Below are 11,190 nucleotides of genomic sequence, written 5' to 3'. Positions count from 1 at the left end.
ATATCCAAGAAATTTTAATGAAATTCTCCCTATTTTATACTTTTTTATTAATCTGCTTGTTAGGATGTCAAGTTCGTACACGTTGCATACGTCCAATGTAAATTTTTGGGTAAAAAAAAAATCATAACTTTATTTAAGATTATTTGAGTATACCATTATACATTAACCTAGAGAATTATCTTACAGGTTAGGGCTGCTATTAATTTTATTTAGCCGTATCTATTTATAAAATAGAAATTTTTTTAAATTTTATTTGTAAATCACATTATTATTTTTTTATCTTTCATTAAATATTAAAGAAAAAAATATTATTAAAATATATATATTTAATAGAGTTAAAATTGTAAACTTATTAAATTTTAAGATAAAAATTATAAAATTAATAAATTTTAAAATTTTTTAATATTAATAAAATATATTAAGAGTAATTTATAAATAGGGTTTGATGAATAGTAATTTTATTTACGCTAATATCAAAAGAAAACAATCTTTAGATATGTATTTGGATTGAATGGAAAAAAATTGAAATGGACTGTCCCACGCTCCTAGGCGCGCGTAGGGTGGAGTCCCAACATCGCTCCAACTAAGCCTCAAATACTTTACGGGGATAAGTCAATTCAATAATGACAAAGAGACCAGAACAAAAGCGTATTTCAGTGAAATTAAAAACAGATAATTTATTTTTTTCTTCAAAATATCATAACATGAGATGGACACCAAACTACCTGAAATATCTGGGAAAATAATACACAGCCCCCATAAAAGGACTGTAAGCACAAAAAAAGTCTCATAAAATATAAAAAGTATTCTAAAATCCCTTGACCTAACCAGTAAATTTTAGTGTACTTACAACTATATCCTTATTTTAAAAAATGAAAAAAAAAAACCCTCTCGCGTGCCCATTCTTCAGCATGCCTAAGGAGATTGATAAATGATGAATCGTTATTATTTGACAATCTTTGCAAACCTGCTGGCACTAACCAAAGTTGCATCTGCACTATTCCCTATTCCCTTCTTTGCTGGAAAGCAAGTCATTGTCATGTGCAATTCCAAGAATGTTGAGCAAATCTTCTCTACCAAATACCAATGGCCACTTTGGTAGAGAGACTGACATAGCAAGATTGGAGTCAAATTTTGGAGAATAAGAAGGATGAAGAGGAAGATGATTGAATGGGGACAGCGTAGATACTTTTTTAAATAAGGGCATTTCACTAAATATACATCAAAATTTATTTATAATTAAGGACCATGGGATTTTATAATTATTTTTGTATTTTGTGGGACTTCTTAGTTATTACAATTGTTTTATGGGACTTCTGTGTGATTTTACCAAAATATTTTCGGTTTTTAACTTCACTGACGCCGGATTTTCGTTAATTACTAATTAAACCACTAATACCCTCTTCCGCGTTCCGCTCTCTGCACCTCAATGCTCTGAGAAGCTGAGAGCTGCTCTAAAAACAAAAATTAAGAAACATGGCTGTCAATTCGGCTCAATGCCATCTTTGCAATTTGATTCTCATTCTTTTGGCGCTATTTTCTTCTCCATTGGGCATTCTCTGTGCTGATGAACTGATAACTGGCAACACCTTTACTGTTTCCAGCTTCAGCTACCCTCATACCACGCTCAGGCCCTTTGATTTGCGATATATCAGAGGTGGGTATGCGAATTGATAGTGACCCTTTCGTTTGCATGGCTGATATGCTTTGTTTTTATTGTTCATGAAGCATAATTCCATTGGATTCTAATGGATGGTAATTGAATTTTGATTTACATAAGGATTGCCTTTTTCTTGTTCTACTCGGTTTTTACCGCCACTAACTCAATGTTCTCTTTTGATGTCATTTTGTCTTCAATCGGCACAATCTGATTATGTGATTCCAATCTTCCAGTTCTTGGTGTTAAAGAGTTGTGGAAAATAATTATTCATTGCGGCAACAATTTGATGGTCTCGCTCATCTCAGTATTTTGTTTTCTATATTTTGGTTTAATCTAACTTCAAATTAACGTGGATGAGTGGGGTTAGTTCCATACTTTAATTCTCCAAGTGTGAAACTCTAGTTTTTTGCTCCCATAAAAATTTCAGAAAGAAAAGTATAAATCGTTTTGTTGTCAATATTTTGTCAGTTACAGTGAGACAATCAGTGCACTGGAAGAAACCATATTGCAATGAACATGTGGCGTGATCTTATTTGACTTTAGATTTGTTCGTTTTCTCTTATTTGTTAGCTGCTACCCTTTGAGATATAACTCGATTAAGAATTCCCATTATTTGCAGTTTCATCTGATGTGAGTTACTTACCTGCCCCATGTCATGCCTCTTTCTATACCTACCAGATATTTATTAATATTTACCTTTTGCCTTTGTTATCAAATTTAAATAGTTGGATACCTAATTTGTTACATTTATATCTGGCTATTATCCATGGAATCCCTGCACAAGCAAGAATTAGATGATAATAAGCTTGACATCATTTACTAAAGATTTTAAATTGGAAAGATATATAGGAGGTGATATCACTTAAGATTCTGAACTTTTTTCTCTGCTTCGGCAATTCACATTCACAAGGCTGGTTACAAGATGTAAGGTTTCTACTAGAAGAAAAAGTTTAAGGACTTTTAATTACATATTTATGGGGCTATGTAAGATCTTACTTGTTTTTCTTGTCTCACCTTGTCCCAGTTGATTTGCCGCCATGGTTTTCTGCTGTGTCTATATCCCTGAACTCAGATGTTGACCTTGTAAGTATATTTGCAGTACCTGATGGATTGAATCACCTTAGAATACTATCATGTGTATGATGGAATGTGTTTGAGTAATATTGTTTTGATTATATGTGATTTTAATTTCTCTTGATTCGTTTAATAAAATCGTTCTCTTTTTTCTATCCTGTTTCATGTTACTGTATGACATATTTGCCTCCCTCGTTTGCTCAGGATGCCTCAACAGTTGAAAGGGTTTCAAAAAGCATACTGCCAATAATATGCTTTAGAGATGGAAGCCCTCCACTCCCTGATGCGCTAAACACTTCTCTGAAAGATCTGGCCATTTCAGGTACGAACAACCTAAGCCAGTTAACCTTTCAGCTTGTAGTTTATTTGAAGTGCTTGTTAGTGATATATCTATCATTTTGTTTTCTTCCATTTTGTTAGATTTAGTGTATGGCATGCGCTCTCTAAGTTGCTAGCACAATGAACTACTTGTGCCCCCAAAGATATTCCTTCATTTGTTCAATTAGTATCGACATATTATTGAGATAATTTTCCTTTTGTTGGTTTGTTAGTGTGCATTTAATTAAAATTTCTAATTTGCTTAATCTTGTAGCAAACTAATCTAGTTTACAGTATTACCAACTTTGGATTTTAGCCGGGTCAAGTCCCAATTAGGGGAAAATCCTCCCCTAACATGGTTTTTTCTATACACAAGACTTGGATTTGAGACCTTGCTTAAAGGATGTTGAGCCTCAATTTCTATTATTTTGTGAGCTTCACTGTGATGTTTTGGCAATCATGCAAGGGAAGAATGCTCAACCCAAGAATGTTTTGTTCTATTTCATGTCTTTTTCCTTTTTTTATAGGAATGAACGGTCTTGATGTGGAGCAGTGCTTTCCCATGCAGAGAAATATCACTGTGAAATTGACAAATGAGCAGGTATTGTTAGAGGTCCTTTTAGTTGCAGCTATAGTTTCGTTTTCTTATTCTGATATTATATTTTTAAGCTTAGTATGTCTCTTACTTGGATGCCAGTAATGATATGACTTTATATGCTTCAATAGTTAGTAGTAAAATGCTTACGGTACTATTTTTTTTTTTGGGGGGGGGTTCTGGGGTGGGAATCTGTGGTTTTGTTCAAAGGTGATTTGTTTATTGTACTTTTTAAATAGACTGAGAATTTAACATATCATAGTTCAGATATCTCCAGGCATTTGGTACATTGGTCTTTTCAATGGCATTGGAGCTAGAAGCACGCAGTCAAAGATGGTATGGTTTATTATCTAAACCACTGAACATTACTTTTGTTTGCTGGTGACTTGTTTCAAACAGTTTAATAACCTTTTAAGTCCTGTGTTGTTGACTGTCGATGTTGGTGCAGTTGCTGCCTTTTCACTTCAAGTTGAATTATTGTTTTTGTTCTTATTTTTGGATGTTGGGGTCAATGGTAAAATTCATTGTGGTATTTCTTTCTTCAATTATACATTAAATTATATAGTTGGGATCAAATATTTTCTCATTTTTTTATAATAATTCCTAAATTATAATTTTTTTTATCAGTATTGTTATGATTAAAGTCTTCTGCAATAACAACTACCCAATTCAATCCATGACTTAGTTTTAAGCAAGCAATTTTATCTGCAATCAATGGATAAAAAGTTTTCCTGAACTTTTTGCATCAACCTCACACTGTCCCTTTCAAAAATGGGTCTTGATGCGTCAGCCAGAAGCTGATTATAAGAGCTGCTTCAATATCTGTGCAGATTATCCGAGGCCCAGCATACTCATTCAGTGCCAATATAAGTGTTGAAGCATGCACAAATTCAATGATGAGGGGCAAATTCTGCAACAGTACTGTCTATCCACTTTCATGCTCAGTCTCTAATACTTCAATAGTGAACAAGTCAACGGTGGAAAATATTGTGACATGCAGAAATAATTTTGGAACTGTTTGTGTTTGGGAAGGGGTACCAAAATTATATTCGTTGGATATAATGAATGTGGTGGAAGAGATGACCATTGTGGCAGCAAATATCACTTCCGGTGCAAATGATGTTAATCTAATGTGTTTTGCTCGGCATGGTGCCATACCTTCAGTAACGTTGCATGACTATTCCTATAATTTAAATAAAGCTCCTTTGGTTATTCATTCACCCCTTATTGGTCGTTGGTACATTAGTATAATTCCAGTTAATCTTACAAAAAATAGCGGAGAGTCACAGAATGGTGATGTAAGGGTTTGCTATTCCATGGAATCACAAGTGCTTGAATGCGCATCTGGAAAAGCTGGACCAAATTGTACCTTGGAAAGCTTCATGCTTCAGGTGGGATTGCTTGCAAAATGAAACTCTGCCTCTATTTTTCATTTTCACTGTCACCTCAGATGCTTTCTTTATTATGATAACACACTATATTAATATGTCAGTGTATCCTATTTGAAAAAGAATTGTATAGTGGATATTTCTTCTGCACATTTATTTTTACTTGAGGCTATAAATTTTAAGGGTAGAATGAAAATATAATTTGCAATACTTGTATCTTGATTATTGGTTTTGAAAATATAGATGTAAAATTTTGGAAGGATAACCTGATATTTGAATTATTTATCCCAAAATTGAAATTAAAGATGGATGGACATGCTCTCAACATTTGAATATTATATAGAAATTTAATTATTCACAGGGATTTTCCACTTACACCATCCTAGAGGTTACAATATATTAGAAGCTAAAGGTTATTAAGCTATGTTTTCCTGGTTTATTGACATAGATTTAATATTAAGAACGCATTGTGGTAGAATAACTTCTGTCTTGATGCTTGAAGAAATTTAATCACATGAGTATTTTATTGACAAGGTGAGAATGGTTGTTTGCAGACAGTTCTAAGGAGAGGTTCTACCCCCTTTGAATCATATTATTTGCCAATTGGTGAACGAGTGCCCTCATATTCTGCTATTTTTCCTCTCGAGCCACTATTAAGCAATCCATCATACGTAGGACAACCTGATAACACCTGGACTTACTTTCTTTTGGACATTCCTCATGGAGCTGCTGGAGGAAATATTCACATTCGACTATCCTCTGATTCGAAGATTAGTTATGAAGTATATGCCAGATTTGGTGGATTGCCATCTCTTGACAATTGGGATTATTATTATGCTAACAAGACAAGGAGGAGCGATCCATCTATGTTTTTTGTGTTATATGAGTCAAGTGATGACAAGATTGATTTTTATATTATTTATGCTAGAGAAGGAATGTGGGGCTTTGGTCTAAGACATCTTAATACCAGTACTGTTTCTTCAAAGGGACAGACCGTCATGTCTCTTTCACTTGAAAGATGCCCGAAGCGATGCTCCTCTCATGGGGACTGCAAATTTTCTTTTGATGCAAGTGGGCTAACATCATACAGGTTTATTTTAAACACTTCTCCTAGTCTTAATTATCAATTATATTATGGTTCAATACTTTATTTCTATTTTCCAGGCAAGAATTTTAAATACCAAACTATTGAATAGTGATTGAGGTATTATGAGGGAAAAGAATGACGTGCAGTTTTCAGATGGCCTGTCTTGTATCTGTTCCTCCAAATTTTAAAGAATTTCATTAGTTTAAATGTTTGCCTTTTGGCCTCAGCTTCTGCTCTTGTGACCGAAACCATGGAGGCTTTGACTGTAGCATTGAACTTGTATCACATCGAGGTGAATGTTAACTTTAGACATATATTATTTTGTCTTGTTCTTTCAGATATCTTTACTCTGATTATTTTTGTAACTATCTAAGTTGTTCATTCTCTTCACTGCCATGCTGTATTTATCTGGTTTCCTGGATATATATTCAACTTAGACTAATATCCTTCAAAGAGGAAGCATCCATCTGGCTGGCTAAAATATCTAGTTTTCAAATTCATATAAGCGGTATAACCATCTTTTTCTGCATATGCCTGGACATCTGTACTTGCTTCTAATTTTGTGTGAGGAGTGTTCTGGGAAAAAGTAATCGAATTGTTTCTGTGGTCTCTGTGGTTGTTTAATTAATCAGTTCGCCCACCGGTTTTTGAATGGTGTGATCTCAGACAGAGGGGTCTACAATAAGAAACATAGACCATTGAATTAATTTCTAATTATACAATTTGGCAAAAAAAATATATATATATATAATTATAAAAAATTGAAAACCAAATATGCTTTGTTCTTCAGGTTGACAAATGCATACACTATTTATCAAATTTGTGTATCAGATTCGCTGCAAAGCATTCTTTTGATGGTACTATATTTTATAATTTCCTTTCCTAATCAACTAATTGAAAATTTGTGTAGGACATGTACGGGAATCAATTTTCCTCATTGCCTCTAATGCTGCAGCCATATTTCCTGCATACTGGGCACTTCGGCAAAAGGTTTTTGTTGCCTTCCACTTGTTTGACGGGGTTATGACTTTTCTAGGGTGACGTCAGAAATATTGTGGAATCTTTTGGTTATAACACAGTCTCTAACCTTCCTACTTTAGGTTAGGTTGCATCTTGAAGTATTCGGTCACATACAGGAATTAACTTACGGCGTCATCTTGAAAGTTGGAACTATTAAAACTAACATATAAACTAATATGTTGAGAAGAGTTCCTGATTCTAGTTCCTGATTCTAGAATCTAGCTATTTAAAATAACAAACTGAGGTGGAGATTGGCAACCTTAGAATCTTGTGTCATAAAATATTTGAATTGAAATAATAAAAGAAGTAATTTTATTTTAACTCTTAATGATTATTAGTCTTGAATCTCTGATTGAAAAATGATCCCTGTATAACTTATACGTCGCAATTGAACCAATAATTCCCTTCATGCAGGCATTTGCAGAGTGGATTTTATTCACATCCAGTGGAATTTCGAGTGCACTATACCACGCTTGTGATGTAGGCACGTGGTGTGCATTGAACTACAATGTCTTGCAGGTTAGAGCTCTGCTTCCGTTGTTTGTTTAATATGTGGAAATAAATATTTTTGAGCTGGAAATCTTATAGAAATGCAATTAAGAAGATGGTCGACTGCCTTAAGGGAGTTGTGTTCTTAACAGATGTGATAACTATTGTTATCAATCGTTGTTAGCACATACACATAACTTCTTGTGGGGTCCAAAAAGTGACTTGCTTTATAGAATATTGATATCTGGAAAATTAAGACATTAAGACAGTGCAATAATTGCTTTTGCATATGGGAACGTACACTCTCTTTATAACTTTGTTTTGAAGGATTAGTATGGTTTTACATATTACATAACAATCTTTCAGTTCATGGACTTCTGGCTATCTTTCATGGCTGTGGTTAGCACTTTTGTTTACCTTGCTACCATTGATGAAGTGTTTAAGAGGGCAATTCATGCGGCAGTTGCTATCCTTACAGCTCTCATGGCTGCAACAAAAGCAACCAGGTATACTAGACTATTTATTACAGATATTCGTGTAGTTATTTACAGTATAAGATGTTAAGAGTACTGGTAGGTAATTTTTTTTTTTTTTTGGCTGAATTGCACAGGTCTTCTAACATAGTTCTTGTAATAGTCATTGGGGGCGTTGGTCTTCTTATTGGTTGGTTGATAGAAATCTCATCAAAGTATAGGTCACTTTCCTTCTCAATTGGGTTTTCATTAAATTCCATTAACAGGTGAGCTATCTCTCCTTATTATTTTTTCCTTTTCTGGACACTAGTTTCCTCTACTTAATTAATAATGGCATGCATAGACCAAAGTTGACGGAAGAGTCATTCTTGTATTGTTCTGATGTTTTGATTGTTTCTTCTTTATTATTCCCCTTCATTCTGCAGTCAACTTTGTCTTTATTTTTCTTCTTATTACGTCAACTTTGACTTGTACATGAAATTGATTGACTTTTGTAACTATAAATTAGGTTACACAAAGCCACAAAGGGTGGCACAGATAATAGAAATATTTACCCTGATCTGATAATATGGTGTTGGTATAGATTGAAATTGCATTATGCGGCTGATTGCATCTTTACACCATTAAACCTGGGATTCACTACAGATTAACCATCACACTCTCACTGTTGTAACAGTTAATATTCCTAGGAGAGAAAAAGGAAAGTGGTATTTGAAATAATGATCTCTTCATGACTGCTTCAAATGCCATTTAGGAAAACAACTTTTCAGGTCTTTTCAGAGTTACCTTGTGTGCTGATGTAACTCAGGAGCATCTTCTAGACAGGTTACTTAGTGTCTAGTCACTGCTAACATTAGGAATGTATGAATTTCTACTGCAGCTTGGAAATTATAAAGCAACGGCTCTATAATCTCATGAAGACGCTTCTGAGACGGTTCCGATGGGGTTTCTTATTGGCTGGTTTTGTGGCATTGTCCATGGCTGGCATAAGCTGGAAGCTTGAAACTAGTCAAACATATTGGTTTTGGCATAGGTAACTTGTTTCCCAGTGTGCACTTATCTCATTTGAATTCTCTCAATTCTTTAGAAATTGACCGTGTCGATTTCAAAGAGAGATAGACATATTGTGTATGAGACTTAAGGCCTTCATGTATTATTTTCAAATTGCCGCTGTCAATTTCCTAGGAATCTGAGAGGAACTGAATCCATGTCTTGTTTTTTTCCCCCTTCTACCGGTCTTTTGATGTTTTGGTCTTGTACATTGTTTACAGCATGTGGCACATCACAATATACGCATCTTCTTTCTTGTTCCTTTGTTCAAAGGCAAAAATTGTTGATAGTGAGAATCAATCACCTGCAAGTGGAAACTATGCTCTGACTCGTCAAGATTCACTTTCAAGAGGTAGTGGATAAAAGTTTTCTATGGAATACATAGGCTGTGTAAGTAAAATGGATGGTTTAGACTTTAGAGGATTTAATTCCTGAGAAGACATCAAAGGAAGCAGTATATGTTTGTACATTCTTTTGTGCTTAAGATTTGCTGCTATCATTCTTTCTTTTTTCTTTCTTTCCTAATATTTAATAATTTTTGTCTATACTGGCTCTATGATCAAAGGTAGGAGAATGATTGAGAAGGGTTTAGTTTAGTTGTTGGGGAAGAGGTTATGGGTCAGAGTTTTTGTCATGTAATCATTATTGCTTTTGAGATAACTCATTTGATCATTACTTTGTTTTAGAAAGTTCTTTATAATTCTTAAATTGGCTTTTTAATTATTTTATTTTAATTTTTTCCCGGACTATCCCTAAGCTGACTAGCTTGAAGAACTTCCAGTTAGTTTAAATTAATTTCAAACTATTCGGAAGCACCTCTTTAACCCATTTTAGATTTGCGCCTTTTAAATAAATTAAATTAGACACGTGTTCGATGTATTGAACAGAATGTGATAAATGTTGGCCTAAATAAAAGACTTATAAATGAGAATTTCATAATAAGACATAAATTGTTCCCGTTATGACAAAAAAAACCTCTGCAAAAATATTCAAGTATTGTTAGAGTTCTATTTCTTTATTTTTTTTTCCTTGTTAGTGTTATCAAAAGTCTTTTGATTTTAAAATTGGCGCTTGACTGAAAGAAACTTGCAATGTAAAGGTTTGAATTGTATCTATCATTCAAGTTTTAATGATTAAACATTTCTAATTTGCATCAACCATTTTCAATATCAGCTGTCTCAGTTCGATTGCATGTAATAACAACTTCTGTATCCTTTTAATAATCATACTATTTTTTTGGCCATTTATGAGTTTAATTAAGATAAGTTTTACTTAAAAAAAAACCCCCCACCAAGACAAGCATGTTTAATTTGCAAAGATATTTATATATTATCTACCAACAAAGCCCCTTAGCATTTTGGAATTTGAACCCCTAGCTACCTGCTTTTAATTTGCTGGGGTATGAGTTATATTTTTACTCATTTAATCAATCTTTACAATCAATAATCGTGTACATGTATAAATAATCTTTACAATTAACGATACCTTTTTTCTTTTAGAATTATCCATGAGATCATATAGTTGCTTTTGATTAAAATTTAAGGCCAAATGTTTTGCTTAAGACATCTACTTCGGCACACTAAATCAGTCCTCATCAACGGCCCCATTTTTTTAGAGTAATATTACATATATGTACCATCCTGCATTGAAAAAGTGCCACGATAAAATCTATAATAAGTCATACTATTATTGAAATTTGAAATTCATCCTTAAAGCCCTCGCGTCGATGTATGGAAAATGTTGTAAGTCGTAACGTGGTCTTATTATAAGAAACTGGTATCGATATGGCTAATATATGTATGACTATATTATATATAAAATTTGAGTAATTAAGTTTAACTAGTCAGTGTTCTGTTTATAAATATATCTCGTTATATATTTATAATGATATATTGATACTAATATTGAGTAATTAGCTAGACTGTTTCAGTCCTCACCTTGAAAATTGGATGAGATATTAATCGTGTTTTCAACCAACTACTATAATATTAATTAAAGGTAAAATTAAAAAATTGTCGCAGCTTTATGTCATCTAA

General features: G+C 33.4%; 1 protein-coding gene across 2 annotated transcripts; it reads left to right on the top strand.

Moving 5' to 3' along the window:
- Positions 1-1,404: 1,404 nt before the first annotated feature.
- On the top strand, positions 1,405-9,877 carry LOC129290138 (uncharacterized). 2 transcript variants are annotated; one of them, XM_054926844.1, is made up of 14 exons: positions 1,405-1,657; positions 2,685-2,743; positions 2,939-3,056; positions 3,580-3,653; positions 3,915-3,983; positions 4,478-5,038; positions 5,590-6,125; positions 6,350-6,414; positions 7,033-7,112; positions 7,557-7,661; positions 7,998-8,137; positions 8,242-8,370; positions 8,985-9,137; positions 9,376-9,877. In XM_054926844.1, exons 1-14 carry the CDS (start codon positions 1,477-1,479, stop codon positions 9,515-9,517), a joined length of 2,412 nt encoding a protein of 803 aa, XP_054782819.1. In that variant the 5' UTR covers positions 1,405-1,476; the 3' UTR covers positions 9,518-9,877. The 2 variants fall into 2 exon arrangements, with proteins under 2 accessions (XP_054782819.1, XP_054782820.1); XM_054926845.1 differs by lacking the exon at positions 1,405-1,657 and adding an exon at positions 1,755-2,584.
- The last annotated feature ends 1,313 nt before the right edge of the window (positions 9,878-11,190 follow it).

Source organism: Prosopis cineraria, unplaced genomic scaffold, assembly GCF_029017545.1.
Source record: "Prosopis cineraria cultivar Desert tree isolate PC_DT_omini unplaced genomic scaffold, ASM2901754v1 PC13, whole genome shotgun sequence".
Lineage (NCBI taxonomy): Eukaryota > Viridiplantae > Streptophyta > Magnoliopsida > Fabales > Fabaceae > Prosopis > Prosopis cineraria.
This window is presented reverse-complemented; position numbering and strand designations above follow the sequence as displayed.